Below are 23,875 nucleotides of genomic sequence, written 5' to 3' on the forward strand. Positions count from 1 at the left end.
GCGAGCAGGCCCGCACCGTACCTCACCAGTACGCACAGCCCGTATTTGCTGCTGCTCCGGAAGTGAAGCCCCGTCATGGTCGTGACCCCTACACAGCAGTCGGTCCACTGAAGTCGGAATCTGAGCGAGGCCAGTTGGCTTCGCTTTTGTCGAGATTTGATTCGCGTCTCTCTGCTTTGGAGGCGAAAATGGAGAGCGTGAGTATGTATCGCCCCACCCGACCCCAGCAAGACCATGTACGTTTTGTTGCTCGTGGTGCTGGTGCTGGTGCGCTTAGCCGTGGTCGTGGCCAGAGTTTTGCTACAAGGCCTGTGCGTGGAGTGTGCCATGGATGTGGTGAAGAGGGCCACTTCATTGCATCTTGCCCGCACGCAAAAAACTAGGTTGGACTGGTGACACGGGGCCGCCGTCAGTCGTCCGAGTGGAGCCCCTCGAGGAGGTATGTGGTGCGATCTCACCCATTATTGTGCACGTTGATGTTTGTCTTTCGTCTTCGTCTTCGTCTCCTGTTGTTGCTCTTGTTGATTCTGGTTCAAGTGTGTCGTTAGTGCATTCTAAATTGTTGCCTAATTTGACAGAGCGACCTCCTCTAGAGTCTGCTCCGCGGTTGTGTGCAGTCAATGGCGCACAACTTCCTGTCGTTGGATCCATGGATCTGTGTATGTCGCTAGGAAATCTGTCTTTCCAGCACACGGTTGTTGTGTCTCCTGGTATTCACTGCGACATGATTCTTGGTTCCGATTTTTTGTTGCAGCATGGTGGTGTATTAGACATTGCTCGTGGTGTTGTGATGTTTGGCGATGTGTCTGTTCCGTTGCATGTTTCTGGTTCTGGGTGTCCTCCGTCACGTACGCCCTATGATCGTATTGTTCCGCGTAATACTTCCCCCTCATGTAATACTCATAGTACTCCTCATTCTGATGCATGCTCCGACGATGTACCTGTTTCGTCGTATTCTTCTCGTGTTGCCCTTGACGATTCATTGTCTGCACGGGTTGTTGAACCCATGGCTCAACCTGGCGTTGTCCCGGCGTGTGCGCCCGAAAGTGTGGCCGACCCTGTGGTATACTCATCTCGTGTGGTGTTTGAGATGGAGTTGTCGGTACCTGCCGGACATGTTGTCTTGGTGCCTTGTGCAGCTGTTGATGTGTGCACGGTTGCGATGGATTGCGTGGCAGATCCATTGGAGTCCTTTATGGCGAAGCATCCAGATGTGGCAGTGACTCCTAGTCTTGTAACTGTTGGCCCTAACCAAACACGTGTGGTTGTGGCTGTTGAAAATCATGCAAATCATCCTATACTCATTCATAAAAATACCAATGTTGCCGAACTTCATCAAATTCCTACAGATTGTGAACATATTGACGACACTGAAGCTATGGTTTCCTCAGTTTCACCCGACCCGATCCCGCTAACTGAGCAACGCAAGAAAGTCATCGATGAATATATCAACGCACAAAATCATCTCTCCACAGAACAGTCTCGCACGCTCACTGAACTACTTCATGATAACCACGATTTATTTATCTTGCATGATGATGACTATGGCTACTGTGACATATTCCCTCATAAAATTAACACAGGACAAAATAACCCTATAAAACAACCTACCAGGCGGATTCCATATCACCGCCGGAAGGCTCTGCAAGATCTACTGAATACGCTGTTAAAGCAAGGCATAATACAAGAATCGATTAGTCCGTGGGCATCACCCATAGTATTGGTGCCAAAGAAGGATGGCTCTCTTCGACTCTGTATCGACTACAGGAAGTTGAACTCTGTCACCGAGCCTGATGCTTACCCGATTCCCCGGGCGGATGACATGCTTGATTCCCTGTCTGGCTGTCGGTATTTCACGTCCCTTGACTTAGCGTCAGGGTACTGGCAAATAGCAATGGAAGGAAGCGACAAGGCTAAGACGGCATTTACCACGCCACTGGGCTTGTTTGAGTTTAATGTTCTGCCGATGGGCTGCAGGAATGGCCCAGCGACATTTCAGCGCGTAATGGAAGCAGTCCTGAGTGGCTTATGTAACACACCGGCCCAGCCATTCTGCCGTGTGTTCTTTGATGATGTCCTGAATGCCAGCGAAACACTGTCTGGCCAACTCCAGATTCTGCTGCCCGTGTTCGCGCGAGTTCGGTCCGCTGGACTGCGGTTCAATCTGAAGAAATGCTCCTTCTTCCAGGAGGAGGTCACTTTCCTAGGACACCGCGTGTCAGCGGAGGGCATCTCCCCGGATGAAGCCAAACTCGTCGCGGTCAGGAACTGGAAGACTCCGAAATCTGTCACAGCTGTCCGCGAGTTCCTTGGCTTCGCTGGATATTATCGCCGCTTCATCCGTGGGTTCGCCCAGCGTGCTGCTCCACTGACTGCTCTGACAGGCAAGAATGCTCGCTTTGCATGGTCGAAAGCTTGCGAAGCGGCGTTCCAGGCTCTGAAGCGTTCGCTTGCCAGTGCGCCGGTGATGGCGTACCCCCAGTTTGAAGCTTCAGCAGGTGCATTCATTCTGGACACCGATGCGAGCAATGTGTCGATTGGTGCAGTCCTCAGCCAGATCCAGGATGGAACTGAGCGACCAATTGGGTACGGCAGTCGTGTACTGACGAAAGCTGAGCGCAACTACGATGCTAGCGATCGTGAGGCCCTTGCTCTGGTCTATTTTGCGGAGTATTTCAGGCACTACTTGTTGGCACGACCATTTGTTGCCAGGACGGACAATACTGCGTTGACTGCACTCCGGGACCTGAAGGAACCCCGCGGACGGAAAGCACGTTGGCTTGACTGTTTATCCGAATATGAATTCCGAGTCGTCCACCGTCCAGGTCGCCAACATCTGAATGCTGATGGTCTGTCGCGCTTGATAGCCGAACCTGAAGCACATGTGCACAGTGAGTCTCCGCCACTGGCACCAACGCCGCCGCAAGATGCTGCCCCGTCTCCTCCGCCGAGTCCGCCGCCTCTTGCCCGTTATGTTCCGCTGTCAGCTGCTGCTGAAGTGCCACTTGCTGCTGATGTTCCTCCGGCTGCCGAGATTCGTCCTCCGGCCGTTTTTGTTCGTCCTCCTGGTTCCTCTGCCGCTGGACCGTCGTCACCTGATTGTTTCAAGCCTCAGAGTCTTCTTGCTCCGTATGCTGATCCTGCTCTGTCTGAGTGTTTCACCAGATATGATGCTGTCACTGGCAAGTTTGTTCGACCGCCTGAAGCTGTTTCCCGTCCTCCCGACTGTCAACCGCCTGCCGTTACTGCTTCTCGTCCTGACCCGATTACGCTGCCTGATGATGATTTGCCGCGCTGCGTTCCGCCGCTACAGCCACCGTCGTCTGATCCGGTCCGTACTTCTTCTCCTGTTTCTCGTCGTTCTGGCCGTGTCCGCACTGCACCTGCTCGACTAGCTGACTATGTCCTGGACTGAGTTTATTATTTGGTTTGTTTTCTTTTGTTGTTTCCTAGGTATTTCGTTCATTCCCGTGGACGTGAATTTTAGCTAGGGGGGCACAGTGTAATAGGTGTATGTATGCTACGACCTGAATACTCACTATTTGTATTTCCCGCTCGTTCCCCTTGGCAATGAGCACTCACATAGAAGAGCGCATGCTCCAGTTCTGTTGTAGTCTAGTCTTGAGTTGTCGTTGTCCTGTTCTCCTTGTCTACACTCTTCTCGAATACTTCTATAAATTATCCAATCATATAAAACCCCTGTGTTCCGGTGTGAGGGGGCATCATTAGCCGGGAGCAGCTAACACATGCAAGTGGATTTCATTGCACTTCTCAATTTGGGAAATGCTCGATTATGACAATTCTCCGTGTGAGTGCACTAGCCCTGAACAGACATGTAGGTGAACTGTTTGTGGTGTCTCATAGCCTACCTCACGACCTTCTGCTTTCTTTCTTCATCACTTGTATCTTGCAGGTATATCATCCCGTGACGACCACATTGAAGTCTGAATTTGAAGTGTGAAGATGCTTCAGCAACCACATCGTACTTTTCCATTGCTTTCATTGTGCTTCTACTGTGCATGTGTGTAACTTGTGGGGTAAACATGTGATGACATTGTATGCTGGCCACACGGTCAGATGTTCATGCGTCTAACGTACACCTGCATGTTATGCATTGAAAAGGGTTTGCCACTTGCGATCCTGGGACGAGTATCAGGTCCGCTTTGTCCTGTGTGGGCTGTATCAGATTGCTGTTCACTTCTCTATCTGTTGGATATGTGCCTTTCTGCAAGTTTCTTGTGTATGATGGCCACTTCCTTGCTTGTCACTTTGTATGATATTACATTCTGTATTCGCTTCCATGGCATGGTCTGCAAACTGCAATCCTTGGGCAAATGTCATGTTTGCTATGTTGTCACGCGGCTTTGGCCGTCAGCTTGTCTACACGCTGTAGTTGAATTATTTTTGTTTCACAACTGACTTCCTCAAGTACGGTGGCCACTGCTTTGCATGGCATTATACATGAAGAATTTCCTGTTTGTGCCGTGTGCATGTGCGTATGTGTGCGTGGCCACGTGTGTGTGCCGTGTGCATACACATGTTTGTGTATCTGTGTGCGGGGTAGCGAGGCGGGGAGGGCTGATATGTATCAGTGTGCTATTGCAGTCGCATGGCTACACACAGTACATCGCGCGCGTGGTCATCATGTTTACCTTCGGGGTTGGGGTGGGGAGGGAACGGAAAAAGAGCTGAAATTATCCATATAAAAATCGCTCTGTGAGCGGTTCTGAAAAACCTTTACTGGTACTGCCCCGTCGTAAAAGTAAGAAATTAGAACTGGCCCATTGTCCCCCCAAATGCGAACTGATCCACCTAAATCGCGAATGACGGGACCCGAACGCACCAGTAGCACGAGGTTCCTACCTGTGGATGCAGATGGGGACGTTGGTCCGGACCATAGGCCATGTACTGTACTAGCGGTAGGCTTCCCTATCAAAATAATAAATTCTACTACTACTACTGGTGTTAGTCTGTTACCCTATGATAATTGCCGTGATCCTGTGCCCTCCCGACCTCGTGCTACTGGTGCGTTCGGGTCCCGTCATTCGCGATTTAGGTGGATCAGTTCGCATTTGGGGGGACAATGGGCCAGTTCTAATTTCTTACTTTTACGACGGGGCAGTACCAGTAAAGGTTTTTCAGAACCGCTCACAGAGCGATTTTTATATGGATAATATATATCTATGCCGCAGTGATTACCATGCTGGCTGTACACTTACCGGCAACATCACAAGAACGCTCGCCACGGCGTTGATCCAGGAAATCACAGACTCCTCATCCGACATTTTCATGACACTGCAGCGGGGGAAAGCACAAAGATATCATACACCTACCACCCAAAGGCTAATAGCCGCCGCTATAAGCTGTTGGGAAGTGATGCAGAAAATCATATTCAGAAAAGTGCAAGGTATCTCAGGGGCGTCGGAAGGTATTTTAGTGTGGTACGGTCAGCCACCTGAAGTACAATTTACTCGGGGGGGGGGAGGGGTTGCTGAGCCGAAAATTTTGGAAATTTAGATCCCAAATCAGTGCATTTTATTGATTCACAGGGTACTTGGGGCAAAAAAGTGGTCCGGTCAATACCGTAGTGACTGTACCGTGTCCGACGCCCCTGTATCTATATGTAAATGTAGCCCAAGATCAAGCTTCACCTTCACATGCAACTAAACGAATCACCTACAGAATAGAGCACATTGAAAGTTGTGAGCAAGATTATTGAATTGTGTGATGCAAGAGCAAGTCCATCACTGTAGTTTCTGTAGCACCACATTGCTAATATCGAGCACTAGGAATATGAATATCGAGCACTAGGAATATGAATAGCGGGTCCACTCTGTTAAGTGTTGGGTGGGATGCCCGGGCCCCGAGACGGCGCACAGTCAGTGTTGAGCTGTGGCTAGAAGCCACTGGCGTGCATGTATAACTTATCACCCATGCTATGTCAGGCTAAAAGGAGAGATGCTGCAAGCCATGACATGACCGTGTGCACCGTCGCAGTGCCCGTGTTGACGGGGACGCAGTGCGGCTGTGCTCATATGACTGTGCCTGTGTCCCTGCTTACTTTGCTATCATGGCCTCCAGCAGGTCGGTGACGACTCTTTCACCGTCGCAGGGCAAGGCCAGAAGCTCCAGGCACGTGCAGTGAACTGCCAGGTCGGTAGAGTTGGAGAACTCCACAAAGCGCCAGTCTAGATGTGGAAAACCAGTATCGTGGCCCTGGAATGCTACAGCAAAACTTGGGTGAAGGAAAGTAGCTGCAGATACACCTGTATCTGGATATATCTAAAACGTTACAGGTACGACGTTTGCAATCACCCGCTTTATCGGACACTTGTCAGATAACCGACCCGAAAAATTTACCCTTCCGATTTCAACAGAAGCCCAAAGATTTCACCGTACCAAGAGAACATAGCCATGCACTAGACTGTCCATGTACGTGTAACAGTTTACAAGACACATACACATAGTGGTTAACATTAAACCAATACTATAACCATTCTATCCTCACCACATTAGGAACAAATGACTATTGTCTGGGCATCTGGAAAACTTGGGGTGTCCGATTTGGGCGTGAATACCGTAAAGTCCGCTGCAAACGCCCACCCCACTTTCGCAAGGTCTGCTGGCCTATACGCACTGACCCCATGCACTTTCACCCCTGCTGTACGAAAGTGCATCTCACACCGTAGCGCGAGGAGTACTTTGCTACGGTAAACTATGTCCATTTTCCGGGTTTCAAAATGTTTTTGGGCACTAGTTACGAGCTACAGTCCATTTCAAAACTATAGACGCTATGCCAGCATCTATACCACATAAAATCTGTGATCACTTTGTGCATAATTTTTTCCAAATTGGGCGTCTGTTATCCAATCGTTTAGAAACTATATGAGAGTAATTGTGGAGCGGTCCTGACCAATATTCCGAAAACTATTCTCAAAAAGTTCCAGCCAAATTTGAAATATTTCAAAAACCCTACGCGTCTATAGTTTTGAAATGGACTTTAGCTCCTAGTGATTTTATGATGTTGGTTTTATTTCGCAAATCCAAACGGCAGTTACTTCGGAATAACAAGGTAGCGAAGAACAGGCCATTGCAGGAACCTTGGTACACTTCTGACGGTGTTTCAAGCCATCATTTCCCAATCACACAACGCGCAAAGCCAAGGGTTTTTTTTTAGCACTTCAGAGTTTTTAACAAAATAGCAGCGACTTTGTAGGTGTAGCTTCTGTGACATCCCCCCTGTTCGACTTGCAACTGCAATACTGCGACGTTGAATGACGCTTCGTCAGAACAATCACCATTCCATTCTGAAAGCGCGACATCGTGGCACTGCAGAAATTTCATGATTTGAAAACCAGATGGATTCTACGGCATTACTTCATGGAGAACGAACTAATGACAAAGACGACTCATTCATCGTATGAAAGGAAATCTCGACCGAAGTTTTTTTTCTTTGCAGCAAGATAATGACAATTGCTTTTCCAGAGCTTCTTGATAAGACATAGGCAGTTTGTAGGCATATTAGTCGTTCTCGTACCCATTCCACCTTCATGCCAGTTTTCTACAACTATATTGACCTGGAAAAGACGAAAATAGTATGGACCCGCTGGGGTGGGCGTTTGCAGCGAAAAGGGCGCTTGCAGAGGACTTTACGGTAATTTTTCAACACCGCATGTACACCGTGTGCACTGCAAGCATATTATTCCGCTCCTAAACAGAGTAAACCTTTTTAGATCCTTTTCAGTAGGTGGTAGCGGCTCAGATTGACCTAGTAAACTGATTCCCAGCGGCGGCGGTGGCGGTGGTGGCACAGTCATAGGCGATTCAGACTACGGCCAAAATCACGTCTGAACTTGAATTTCCATGGTGATGCCGTCGTGTTTCAAATTTTTATGCACAATCTCTGATCAAATCCATCTGAGTCGTAGAAACGTGGTCACATTTGGCCGTAGTCTGAATCGCCTATTAAGAAGTAGAACGGCTGCGGACTGGATACTCTTGACAAGCTTCACCAGCAATGCCGTGTAGTAGTCCAGCGGCGGTACCCAGCAGTTGGCAGTGGCCGGCTCCGCTTTCAACAGGTAGTTCTGAAACAGAGTTGACAAACACCTGCACACACACACACACACACACACACACACACACACACACACACACACACACACACACACACACACACACACACACACACACACACACACACACACACACACACACACACACACACACACCTCAGACCTCAGACATGCCCATCGCGGGAGCGATGATAGCGAACAGCTATGTTTTAGACATAGCAACTTGTGCTGGGATTACACCATTCAACAGCTTGCAAGGCTGATGAATTGACCGCCACTATTTTTAGCCTGGTATCCACCACACACACACACACACACACACACACACACACACACACACACACACACACACACACACACACACACACACACACACACACACACACACACACACACACACACACACACACACACACACACACACACACACACACACACACACACACACACACACACACACACACACACACACACACACACACACACACACACACACACACACACACACACACACACACACACACACACACACACACACACACACACACACACACACACACACACACACACACACACACACACACACACACACACACACACACACACACACACACACACACACACACACACACACACACACACACACACACACACACACACACACACACACACACACACACACACACACACACACACACACACACACACACACACACACACACACACACACACACACACACACACACACACACACACACACACACACACACACACACACACACACACACACACACACACACACACACACACACACACACACACACACACCTTGACCTTTGACCTTTGACGCCCATCGTCGGAGGCGATGATAGCAATGCTACGGCAGAAGCCATAGCAACTTGTGCTGGGATTACACCATTCAACAGCTTGCAAGGCTGAAGAATTGACCGTCACTATTCAGCCTGGTCTACACCATACAGCTATTTGGAGTGACATTTTCTGGCCAGTGAATCCCTTTTTTGGTCTTTTCATTTTTTTCATTTTTTTTTCTTTTCTTTTTTCCCCCCACACACACACACACACACACACACACACACACACACACACACACACACACACACACACACACACACACACACACACACACACACACACACACACACACACACACACACACACACACACACACACACACACACACACACACACACACACACACACACACACACACACACACACACACACACACACACACACACACACACACACACACACACACACACACACACACACACACACACACACACACACACACACACACACACACACACACACACACACACACACACACACACACACACACACACACACACACACACACACACACACACACACACACACACACACACACACACACACACACACACACACACACACACACACACACACACACACACACACACACACACACACACACACACACACACACACACACACACACACACACACACACACACACACACACACACACACACACACACACACACACACACACACACACACACACACACACACACACACACACACACACACACACACACACACACACACACACACACACACACACACACACACACACACACACACACACACACACACACACACACACACACACACACACACACACACACACACACACACACACACACACACACACACACACACACACACACACACACACACACACACACACACACACACACACACACACACACACACACACACACACACACACACACACACACACACACACACACACACACACACACACACACACACACACACACACACACACACACACACACACACACACACACACACATTAACTACAACACACAGCAGCTTGCGGTTAGGAGGGTGCTGGCCAGCGAAGTGAGAGGCTACAGAGAGAGCAGGATCTTGGCGGGGCCAAGAGGATAGTCACGTCCAAGGGACGAAGACCGAGAGCCCTGAGTAGCCGGAAATGAGCATGGCCAACACCCCTTTATTTACTTTATCAAAGTAAATGAGAGATGAGAAATGGGAGGTGGGTGGGTGAAACACAATGATCTGACAAGAGTGATCCGCTCACAGAACGAATCGAAATATAATACACACTACGAGCAAGGAAGAATGATTGTCGCAGAGAACGGATCGAAAATATATAGCAGAGCAAACTCTAGCAAGACATGCAACGATGCATGCCACCCACGTTAAGCTACGAGCAAGCGTCATCATAACGCAGCCACACGCCTTCCACATCGGAGGCGAGCGACACGCATGAATGCCAAACTTTAGTATGACACGTTGAGTGCCTACGACGCATGCCGCCTACGTTGAGCGTCGCGCATGAATGAATGTCGCGTTGAGTGTCACGTTGTATGACACATAGAATGCCATGATGCATAGAGTACCATGTGAGCACGTACAGCGCACGTTCATAGCAGCATAGTTGAGTGGTAGCACGAAGCAGCCGCGTGCACCCATTAATCTGCATTATTACTATAATGCTACATTAACTACAACACACAGCAGCTTGCGGTTAGGAGGGTGCTGGCCAGCGAAGTGAGAGGCTACAGAGAGAGCAGGATCTTGGCGGGGCCAAGAGGATAGTCACGTCCAAGGGACGAAGACCGAGAGCCCTGAGTAGCCGGAAATGAGCATGGCCCATTGTGGCCAGCAAGCCTCGTACCGAAGCAACCGTGAGCGGGATTAAAGACATAGACACTGCCGGAGCAGGATCCTGGCGGAGCCAAGAGAGAGGTCAGAGAGAGGTCACTGCCATTAATCTGCATTATTACTATAATGTTACATTAACTACAACACAGCAGCTTGCGGTTAGGAGGGTGCTGGCCAGCGAAGTGAGAGGCTACAGAGAGAGCAGGATCTTGGCGGAGCCAAGAGGATAGTCACGTCCAAGGGACGAAGACCGAGAGCCCTGAGTAGCCGGAAATGAGCATGGCCCATTGTGGCCAGCAAGCCTCGTACCGAAGCAACCGTGAGCGGGATTAAAGACATAGACACTGCCGGAGCAGGAGGGATCACTGCCAGAGCAGGATCTTGGCGGGTAACCACCAGCCACGGGTAGTTGAGATGGTGGTGGAGCTGAACGTGTCCGAGAACGTCTTGGAATTGCCTGAGAACGTCTTGGAATAGCCGGTGGCAATCGTGCACGTTGCCCCGCTGTAGCCACTGTCACATTAGCAGCCTTGCTAGCGTTCGGCCTTCGACTGCTTGAGTGTGGCAATGATTCATGTCTCGTTGACATGGAGACGAGGCAAGGAAATAGAAAGGCAGATAGACACAGAAACAGACAGAAAAGCAGACAAACAGACACAAAACAGACAGACAGACAAACACACAAACAGACAGAGAATTCAGGGTCAGCCGGGTAGACACTGCCGAAGCAGAATGTTGGCGGAGCCAAGTATCTACAAGAGTCTGCGTCCGAGGGACGGCGACCGAGGGCCCTGAGTAAAGAGAGGGGTCACTGCCGGAGCAGGATCTTGGCAGGGCCAAGAGAGAGGTCAGACAAAAGTAATACGTAGACACTGCCGGAGCAGAATGTTGGCGGAGCCAAGTATCTACGAGAGAGGATTCAGGGTCGGCCGGGTAGACACTGCCGAAGCAGAATGTTGGCGGAGCCAAGTATCTACAAGAGTCTGCGTCCGAGGGACGGCGACCGAGGGCCCTGAGTAAAGAGAGGGATCACTGCCGGAGCAGGATCTTGGCAGGGCCAAAAAAGAGGTCAGACAAGAGTAATACGTAGACACTGCCGGAGCAGAATGTTGGCGGAGCCAAGTATCTACGAGAGAGGATTCAGGGTCGGCCGGGTAGACACTGCCGAAGCAGAATGTTGGCGGAGCCAAGTATCTACAAGAGTCTGGTAAAGAGAGGGATCACTGCCGGAGCAGGATCTTGGCAGGGCCAAGAGAGAGGTCAGACAAGAGTAATACGTAGACACTGCCGAAGCAGAATGTTGGCGGAGCCAAGTATCTACGAGAGAGGATTCAGGGTCGGCCGGGTAGACACTGCCGAAGCAGAATGTTGGCGGAGCCAAGTATCTACAAGAGTCTGCGTCCGAGGGACGGCGACCGAGGGCCCTGAGTAAAGAGAGGGGTCACTGCCGGAGCAGGATCTTGGCAGGGCCAAGAGAGAGGTCAGACAAGAGATATACGTAGACACTGCCGGAGCAGAATGTTGGCGGAGCCAAGTATCTACGAGAGGTCAGAGAGGGGTCACTGCCGGAGCAGGATCTTGGCGGAACCAAGGGAGGAGTCAGAGAGGGGGCACTGCAGAGGGAGATCTTGGCGGAGCCAAGAGAGGGATGAGGACAAAAAGCCCCCTGGGTAGCTAGGCATTAAATGTGTGTGGATTGAGACAGCATGTGGTAAAGAGGACACTGACAAGAGTTCAAGCAACACGGATGAGAACCAGTAAGACAGTTACCTTGATGATCTCCTTGGCGGTGTCCCTCATTTCATGCCGGATAAGTGCTCGTGCAGCAAAGGGAGCTTGCCCAAATAGAAGGACGAACATTGCTGCGGTGATTGGCTAGACCATGGTGTCAGGTCGCGCCGCAGCTGTGGGAGCAAAGGTTCTGGAGTCATCCAACTTGGTCCGGGCACGGAGCATCGATGGTATTGGAGGTGACTGGCAGGTGTGATGCTCGAAACAGTAAGTAGTACTGGACACAAGTAGAGGGTGTAGATGAGTGCCATGACCAGAGAAGAACTGAACGGCTTGTGCCAACCTTCAATACGTTGACAGAGTCTGGTGCCACCAGCTCAGGGTCGTCCTTGACTGAGGTTGAGAGGTGCAGCATTCTGTGAGATGAACTCAGATGTGGCCTTGACAAGGTCAGACAGGCAGGGCATAATAACGTACGGGTGGGTAGCGAATGTGAGTTGGCCTAGAAGGCAGGCGAGTTCGTGCTTGAGGACGCAACGCCTGTCAGTGTGGCAGAGACTAAATGACGTCGGGCCAGAGAGGTTGAGGTTATACTGGAAAACTACATAAATGGTTGGACAAGAGTGGCCCAAGCAAATCTGCTGTTGGACTGAACACTTGAATACTTGCAACACGTCAATTGCTGGTTATACACACTGGTTGGGATGGCAGTGTGAACTGCAACAGTGCTAACCCCCCATACTAACTGGAGGAGACTGCAACAGCATGGGCATAAGCCAGCCTGTGAGTACGTGGGTGGTGGACCTCGAAAGTGACAGGCACTAGCACCAGATTGATTGATGCACTATGGATGTGTGTGTGTGGGAGTTCCTTACCCCACCAATGACAAGTAGACCAGGTAATAGCAGTACTTGATGGATTGATGACAGGGCTGTACCTGGGTGCAGACGAAGAACTGGATGCTGCTGGACTGGATGCTGCTGGTCGAAGCATGCTCCAAGTATGTACACAGTACTGAGTAACTTGGTGTGGAGTTGCATAGCCTGGGGTTGCAGAACTTACTTTGAAGAAGAAAGATAGATTATCGCTGGCAAACAGTTCCCTTCTGGCAATGCTACGGCCAGTCGCTGGCAAACAGTTCCCTTTTGGCAATGCTAGGGCCAGGGCGTTGTAAACTCTTGGCCAGCACAATGCCTAGCCCAAATGACTGCATGGGGCTAAACGGTTGTGTGTTAAATGAACCAGCTGTCATACCGTCCTTGCAGCAGCGTTGGAAACAGTCAGAAATATATCAGCTGCCACAGACTGGGCTCAATGATGTCCCACTTCAGTGATGGATCGGCAGCAGCCTTGATGCGGAAGTGACAGGACAGCAACTCCACTATCCTGTGCGAAGCAATGTCGACCATGATCTGGACCAAGACGGTGAAGGCCTCAACCCATGTCGCAAGATCATGAACATGGCTTCTCTTGCTGGGAGTAACGCTGACTCGCGTTCTCTGCTGCCTGCTCCGCTCACCGCGCTCGGGGTAGAATGGCAGGATTCAGCGTGGTGAAGTACACTGAAACAGGCGATCGGCGAGGAATTATTCAAACCGAAGAGCGAGCAAAATACAAACTGTGAAAACACTGAAACAGGTAACCTGGCTCATGATCGTGTAGGCTTCCACCCACGTCGCAAGGTCGTGAACGTGCCTGCTCTTGCTGCGGGCAGCGCCGTCCTCGACCACCCGCAACGGGCCCCCATCCGACGACTCTCAACGGAGCACGTTCTGTGTGCGGGCGTGCGGCACAGAGCAAGACACAGAGGGCAAGAGCTAACTCAATTCCACGAACTCACCCATCAAAATCCGCTCGCGATGTTTAGCTCCCAGGTGGGCGGCGAACGACTTGCTGCTACCTGAGCTGGCTGGGAGAGGAGTCGAGTTCGTATGACTATGAGGCAGAGAATCGGGAGCCATGGCCGCCAGAAGTGTTCTCTGTTGCCTGCTCTGCTCGCCGTGCTGTGCTCGCTGCAGACTCGCAGGGATCAGCGTGATGAACTTGGGCCTGAATCAGGCGATCAACGAGGGCAGCCGTCTGGCCCGAAGTATCCAAATCCAACGGCGAGAGTTTGCTGCGGAGACGCGGAACCGTCATGGCGCGGATTTCGTCGTCAGTATAGGCAGCCATGGCGTCGCGAAAACAAGGATAAGAACGAGTCAAAGCACAACGGCGGCGAGGAGCGAATAGACTCACCAACTGTGAAACACTACGATGAAACACAATGATCTGACAAGAGTGATCCGCTCACAGAACGAATCGAAATATAATACACACTACGAGCAAGGAAGAATGATTGTCGCAGAGAACGGATCGAAAATATATAGCAGAGCAAACTCTAGCAAGACATGCAACGATGCATGCCACCCACGTTAAGCTACGAGCAAGCGTCATCATAACGCAGCCACACGCCTTCCACATCGGAGGCGAGCGACACGCATGAATGCCAAACTTTAGTATGACACGTTGAGTGCCTACGACGCATGCCGCCTACGTTGAGCGTCGCGCATGAATGAATGTCGCGTTGAGTGTCACGTTGTATGACACATAGAATGCCATGATGCATAGAGTACCATGTGAGCACGTACACGTTGAGCGTCGCGCATGAATGAATGTCGCGTTGAGTGTCACGTTGTATGACACATAGAATGCCATGATGCATAGAGTACCATGTGAGCACGTACAGCGCACGTTCATAGCAGCATAGTTGAGTGGTAGCACGAAGCAGCCGCGTGCACCCATTAATCTGCATTATTACTATAATGCTACACACACACACACACACACACACACACACACACACACACACACACACACACACACACACACACACACACACACACACACACACACACACACACACACACACACACACACACACACACACACACACACACACACACACACACACACACACACACACACACACACACACACACACACACACACACACACACACACACACACACACACACACACACACACACACACACACACACACACACACACACACACACACACACACACACACACACACACACACACACACACACACACACACACACACACACACACACACACACACACACACACACACACACACACACACACACACACACACACACACACACACACACACACACACACACACACACACACACACACACACACACACACACACACACACACACACACACACACACACACACACACACACACACACACACACACACACACACACACACACACACACACACACACACACACACACACACACACACACACACACACACACACACACACACACACACACACACACACACACACACACACACACACACACACACACACACACACACACACACACACACACACACACACACACACACACACACACACACACACACACACACACACACACACACACACACACACACACACACACACACACACACACACACACACACACACACACACACACACACACACACACACACACACACACACACACACACACACACACACACACACACACACACACACACACACACACACACACACACACACACACACACACACACACACACACACACACACACACACACACACACACACACACACACACACACACACACACACACACACACACACACACACACACACACACACACACACACACACACACACACACACACACACACACACACACACACACACACACACACACACACACACACACACACACACACACACACACACACACACACACACACACACACACACACACACACACACACACACACACACACACACACACACACACACACACACACACACACACACACACACACACACACACACACACACACACACACACACACACACACACACACACACACACACACACACACACACACACACACACACACACACACACACACACACACACACACACACACACACACACACACACACACACACACACACACACACACACACACACACACACACACACACACACACACACACACACACACACACACACACACACACACACACACACACACACACACACACACACACACACACACACACACAAAAACACACACACACACACACACACACACCTTGACCTTTGACCTTTGACGCCCATCGCCGGAGGCGATGATAGCAATGCTACGGCAGAAGCCATAGCAACTTGTGCTGGGATTACACCATTCAACAGCTTGCAAGGCTGAAGAATTGACCGTCACTATTCAGCCTGGTCTACACCATACAGCTATTTGGAGTGACATTTTCTGGCCAGTGAATCCCTTTTTTGGTCTTTTCATTTTTTTCATTTTTTTTTTCTTTTCTTTTTTCCCCACACACACACACACACACACACACACACACACACACACACACACACACACACACACACACACACACACACACACACACACACACACACACACACACACACACACACACACACACACACACACACACACACACACACACACACACACACACACACACACACACACACACACACACACACACACACACACACACACACACACACACACACACACACACACACACACACACACACACACACACACACACACACACACACACACACACACACACACACACACACACACACACACACACACACACACACACACACACACACACACACACACACACACACACACACACACACACACACACACACACACACACACACACACACACACACACACACACACACACACACACACACACACACACACACACACACACACACACACACACACACACACACACACACACACACACACACACACACACACACACACACACACACACACACACACACACACACACACACACACACACACACACACACACACACACACACACACACACACACACACACACACACACACACACACACACACACACACACACACACACACACACACACACACACACACACACACACACACACACACACACACACACACACACACACACACACACACACACACACACACACACACACACACACACACACACACACACACACACACACACACACACACACACACACACACACACACACACACACACACACACACACACACACACACACACACACACACACACACACACACACACACACACACACACACACACACACACACACACACACACACACACACACACACACACACACACACACACACACACACACACACACACACACACACACACACACACACACACACACACACACACACACACACACACACACACACACACACACACACACACACACACACACACACACACACACACACACACACACACACACACACACACACACACACACACACACACACACACACACACACACACACACACACACACACACACACACACACACACACACACACACACACACACACACACACACACACACACACACACACACACACACACACACACACACACACACACACACACACACACACACACACACACACACACACACACACACACACACACACACACACACACACACACACACACACACACACACACACACACACACACACACACACACACACACAAAAACACACACACACACACACACAAAAACACACACACACACACAAAAACACACACACACACACACACACACACACACACACACACACACACACACACACACACACACACGTCACATCAAAGAAAACAAGCGGGTGTCATCGCACCGCATCAACAGGGATAGTAAATTCTGCACCTAGCCGGAGATAGCCAGCGTTTTAACCCTTTATTGGCTGGCCTATACATTGATCGAACACCGATGTTCGATGGGGTAGGCATTTTGAAATTATCGTAACTAGGTCAAATCTCGGTCTTTCGGAGAGATCGAAATATGTAGGTCGAAGAGAAAACTCTCAGCTGTCGCCTCGAACAATTTTCAAAGCGATACAATAAGCGGTTCTTGAGTTATAGCACTCGTAATGTTGGTCCCGGGAAATTTGCGCTCAGAGGGCGATGCGTGGGTCAACGGCCGGGATTTTTCCTGCTTACGTCACCTGTTGACAAGACTACACCGATTCAACTACAAAAGCAGGTTCCCGGGAGTCTCTACGAAATTTTTTGAGTTTGATACGAGCAACAGGAGTGAAATGGTGGATAGAGATTGATCTCGAGCGTGAGCCCAGCGCTGGTGGGCCTTCTCTGGCTTGCAGCGATGGGCCAGTGCATCCCGTGGAGTCGAGTGTACGCTCATTGCGCTCCTCTCGCCAAGGCCTTTCCAGGATGCCCAAGATCGTGGAATTTGTCCAATGCAAACTAAAGTTACGTCCAATTTAGTTACAGGTTTGGCGATTGCGTGGGCTTCTTTGTACTTTAATCGGCCAATAAAGGGTTAAGGAAGACACAAAGATATCACTAGTTTCGTTTCACCCCCTACGCGAACTTCAAAATAATGCTCCGGTGGGCCCATGCTTGATACGCTTGCAAGTTGCAACAACAAAAGCCACCCCATAAACGTTGCAACATCTGTGACCAGACTTAGCACTGCAATGTCTCTAGTCACGGTTAATGATGGCCTAAGGGTCTGGCGGAATATAGCAAATTGCGGCACGGTCGCAGTGCTGTAGGAATGATGCATGTCAGCATTGAACTCGGAAAAAGCAGAGTACACCCACGACTGTGCCGCCTATATGAGTATGCAATTTTCCCTGCTTTGACGTCTTTGCCAAAGAAAATTGACCTACATTAGGCTACACGGCTACAACCACTCCTTGGTTTCTGTGACCACCGTTGCATTCAACTTTAGTTCAAAGCGAATGTCAGACCATGCAGTCAGGCTGCACGCAGTGATCAAGTTCTTAGATTGTCCTGGACTGGGACAATGGTGTGCACGCATGCTTGAGCAGTCTGGCGAGTACGCCCGTGTCTACTATTGGTAGTAAAGTCACAGTGCCGGTGTGAAACGCGCGTTCTGTAACTACACTGGCTCTTCTCTACTATAAACCAACAGTAGCAGTTATGATCACTTTGTTCTGCAGTAATCGGTCTTACCAGCCTTTGGGTCGACACAGCTGCTGGGCATCTAGATCAGCAAGAAGGAGATGGACACAAACAGTGATCATTTGCCGTGAATTTATGAACGGATATGTACCAAATATCATGTGCAACCTTGTGCATGTATTTCCTTATCTACATTCGTCAAGCTGTACCTACTCGTGTGTATCTATATAGGCTATAATGTACCACGTACACTGACAAACACCATATGAAGAACAGCCGCACAATGCTACCTGGCTACCTTCCTATCTACCAACTGTATAAAAAGAAATAGTCCACACTAGTGAAGTTATTTTTCGTTAGACTGAAGAGATTTGGGAACCATTTCATTTTGTTAGGCCGAGAAAGCGGACACATGGTATTTCTTGCCCAGCACAATACAGCATGTTCAGTGTACAGTACAGCATGCTTATGCAATACATCATGCTGTACTGCCGCACAAGCAGGCCTGTGCATGCTTGTACAGTACAGCATGATTTTTTAGTTAGGAGACGGTACACCTTGCTAGCTTGGAGTACCTAACGGAAAAGGTGAAATCTAAATTGTCAATTTTGTTGGCCTACTAAAAACAAGTATTTGGTACTTTTCAGTTCCTACCTGGCTCCCACCGTCTTACCCTTCTCCCTAATGGGGTACGGTAGTGGTATCAAGTCAGTACATCTACTCACCTACCCATTCATCAACCCATCCACCTACCCATCCACCAGCACACCCACCAAGCCCATTCACAAAACTGTGCGACAAAATATCCGGCATCGAACTATCCACCAAACTATCCACCAAGCCATCTATGAGCCACCACCACACCCACCAACCCATCCGCCAACCCACCAACTCTGCTCATCAACCAACACATCAACCAACACATCAACCAACACATCCATCAACCCACCTGCCTACGCATCTGCATTCAGACAAGCAAGTATTAAAGCTAGATATAACATATAAGTATGTACTAGTTCAAGGCCGTCACAGCTGGGGCAGCTGGGGCGGCCTCAGCCGCCCCACTTTTTTGGCAGTTTTTTGTCCTTGTTTTTTTAGCACACTGCAACAAAGCGCGATGATCGCAGCTCAGCGCAAACGTGGCAAATAATGAAGAATCCTTGTCCCCGACCCCCTTCCCCGATCCTCGATCCCCGTGGTTTGTTACAGAGCTATAAAAGAGTCTTTCATTGCAGTTACAAATAAAATGGCAAATGCCTGGAAATGCTTGCAATTGCTTCAATTTTCGAAATTTTTCCTGGGGGAGGTTAATGAACTCTTCTTGGTTTGTTGCAGAATCGAAGTCTTTCACTGAAATGGCACCAAATGCCCGGAAATGCTTGCAATTGGCTTTAATTTTTGACATGTTTACCGCGGAGAGCCCCCAGACCCCCTTGCATGGCCGCCACACCTCCAAAGTCGGTGCGACGGGCCTGCTAGTTATCAAGTTTAGGAACGCGTTAACTCTCTTCTAACAAGTTGCATTCATCTCACACCATACCACCTTGTAGTTGAACTCTTTCACTGTGACGTGCTCTTGTGCAGTGGAAATGAGCGATACCAGAGAACAAGGTGAAGTATGAAAAGAGCATCTGTTTGCCCCCCCCCCCCCCACACACACCCTCTATCCATGGACTTCAGTGTTAATCATGTAGCATAAGCAGTACGTTTTCAGCCAGGCCATTGTGGTTTCAACTGCTGTTGCATTGTGCACCAACTTCACTGGGAATGCTAGGCAAAGTCACCAATGTTTCAGTCAAGCACTTCAGTAGAATTTCAAGTATTATTCCAGTGAGTCACTGGCAAGTGGTACAGGCGGCACGGGTATCCCTGACATCTTTGGCCTAGGTTTGCGCTGCACTCATTATTGATCTGACCCTTCCAGCAGACACGTTGAAAGGAGACTGAGGTAGCTTAAGTATGTGATTTTGGTGTAGCGGCACGGGTGGGTCAGATAGGAAGCTGCTGTTAAAGTCGGTTTCAGCTCTTCATGTTTATCATAACCGCTGGTTGGCACTTCCATCTTCCTTGCCTGAAAATATGAAGCAATTGGATCATCAATTCGACCCATCCAACAGGCACGTTGTAAGCACTTGTACTGGTCGCAGAAGTAGGTGACTTCGGCATAGCCACACAAGTGGAATATCTTCTTTGCCTGCAAAGAGGAAGGTATTGGTAATGGGATCAGTTCGACCCATCCAACAGACATTTTCAGTTTGTATGTCATGATAAGCCGCAAAAGCGCGCAATTTTTGGTATAGTGACACAAGTGGATCATCTCCTTTGGCAAGCTATTAGTAATCGGATCATCAATTCGACCCATCCAACAGACACTTTGAAAGCATGGGTCGTAAAAAGTGGGTGACTTTGGCATAGCGACACATGTATCTACATGTCCATGTTACACGTAGCATTCAGTTGTCATAGTGATGTGCAAGGTGGTGGCTAAATCAGTTGATTCAGCTTTTTTCAGCAACCGGCCATGGTGAGTTGACTGTACTCAAGTACACCGGACTCACGCAATAGACGAGCTGAAAGAAAGGATCACAACAGTGCGTGCTCTGGGATTCACAGCACCTGTGGGGGTCAGACCGGCATTGGTCGGTGAGAAGGAAGACATCCAGTTGGCTGGACAGGTTGCATGTGTGACTGGTCAGATGGCACATGTATTCAAGATCATGCACCATGACTTGGCTTGACAGCCTCAGATTGGACCCACTTAACAGGCAGATAGAAAGGAGGGGCCGCAAAGGTCCGCAAACAGACAAACAGACAGACAGACAGACAGAGAGAGAGAGAGAGAGAGAGAGAGAGAGAGAGAGAGAGAGAGAGAGAGAGAGAGAGAGAGAGAGAGAGAGAGAGAGAGAGAGAGAGAGAGAGAGAGAGAGAGAGAGAGAGAGAGAGAGAGAGAGAGAGAGAGAGAGAGAGAGAGAGACGGGCAGACATACAGAAGCAGAGGAGGAGAGAGAAAGAAGTGACTACTGAGGAAGAGGACTGGACAACACGAGCAGTTCCAAAAGACTTACTGATGACGGCAGCAACCATTTTCTTCTTGACGTGTGGATGAGTGGCAAGAGCGTTCTCGTAGTAGTGCAATGTACTGTACAAGAACAGCACAGGCTGGTCTGTGAGTAACAACATTCAGAACATACAGCACAGGCTGGTCTGTGAGTAACAACATTCAGTACATACATGTACTATGAGAGTTTGAGTACAGTAACACACCCAAACCAGACCCATATGAATGTGTAGTACACATGACCAGTGTATCAGAACGCACGTATTCGCCGCATGCACACACGCATGCACACACGCATGCATGCACGCACACGCGCCGGCCACCAACAAGCGCTGCACAGCGTTACACGATGTGCTCGAGGGCATTATACGAGTGCAGAAACAAAAGGAAGAGGGCCGTGCGGGCACCGCACACTTCATAACAAGATAATGATGCTCCCAGAGCACACCGGCAACATTGCAAGCAACATACCACAAGGCAATAGTCTTGTTGTTACCAAATTCTCTATATTCCACCATGCTGGAATTCCGTATCCAATGCTGTAACAGCAGCAGCAGCAGCAGCAGCAGCAGCAGCAGCAGCAGCAGCAGCAGCAGCAGCTCACACACTTCGACATGTCCCAGGCTCAGTGTGGTGGCGTGGATGCACGTCTGCAGTGAGAGAACTGAGTCATTGCTCACCATGAAACCGGTAGAGTTGTCCAAGATGGTCCAGTATGGTGATGAGCGACTTCTCGATGCCAGTCACTGACAGCATTTCCATCATGCGATGAATCAGTAGATCAAACACCTGGGCCAAGCCAACAACAGCAACCATAGAAAAATAGTATAAAACATCATCAGTAGACCATTTGCACACTACACTGGACAGTGTACAAGTGCACAGCACATTGGACAGTGGTGGGGTGCTACATGTACTGATAGTTCACAGATCAGGCTGATGGTTCAGTTAAACTGCCCAATCAGGGGGATGTGCACCTGTATGTTTGTTGTCTAATTGTTTCTCTTGTGTACATGCGTTCCTATTGCGGTACAGGAACTCTGTGCAGGACTCTACTAGAAGGTCAGGGTCTAAAGGTCAGAGTTTGACCTTTTGAACCCAGTTGTTGAAATGTTTAGCAGCACCCCGTTATAACATAATAATATGCAGGTCACACTTCATCTATAGGGGGTGTGACATGGAAGTGCACACTGTGAGGATATAGCGCAGTACA

At 49.5% G+C, this 23,875-nt stretch overlaps 1 protein-coding gene across 1 annotated transcript in view; it reads right to left on the bottom strand.

Moving 5' to 3' along the window:
• The window catches only part of LOC135804473 (mediator of RNA polymerase II transcription subunit 23-like), a 68,226-nt gene that overhangs the window by 10,110 nt on the left and 34,241 nt on the right, over positions 1 to 23,875 (bottom strand). Inside the window, exons 27-32 of the mRNA XM_065318355.1 lie at positions 23,343 to 23,451; positions 22,670 to 22,768; positions 19,656 to 19,686; positions 7,997 to 8,109; positions 6,062 to 6,224; positions 5,220 to 5,295 (exon numbers count right to left, since the gene is read on the bottom strand). Coding sequence (XP_065174427.1) covers positions 5,220 to 5,295; positions 6,062 to 6,224; positions 7,997 to 8,109; positions 19,656 to 19,686; positions 22,670 to 22,768; positions 23,343 to 23,451 — 591 coding nt within the window. The remainder of the gene's footprint in view (positions 1 to 5,219; positions 5,296 to 6,061; positions 6,225 to 7,996; positions 8,110 to 19,655; positions 19,687 to 22,669; positions 22,769 to 23,342; positions 23,452 to 23,875) is intronic.

Source organism: Sycon ciliatum, chromosome 1 (assembly GCF_964019385.1).
Source record: "Sycon ciliatum chromosome 1, ocSycCili1.1, whole genome shotgun sequence".
Taxonomy (NCBI): Eukaryota; Metazoa; Porifera; class Calcarea; order Leucosolenida; family Sycettidae; genus Sycon; species Sycon ciliatum.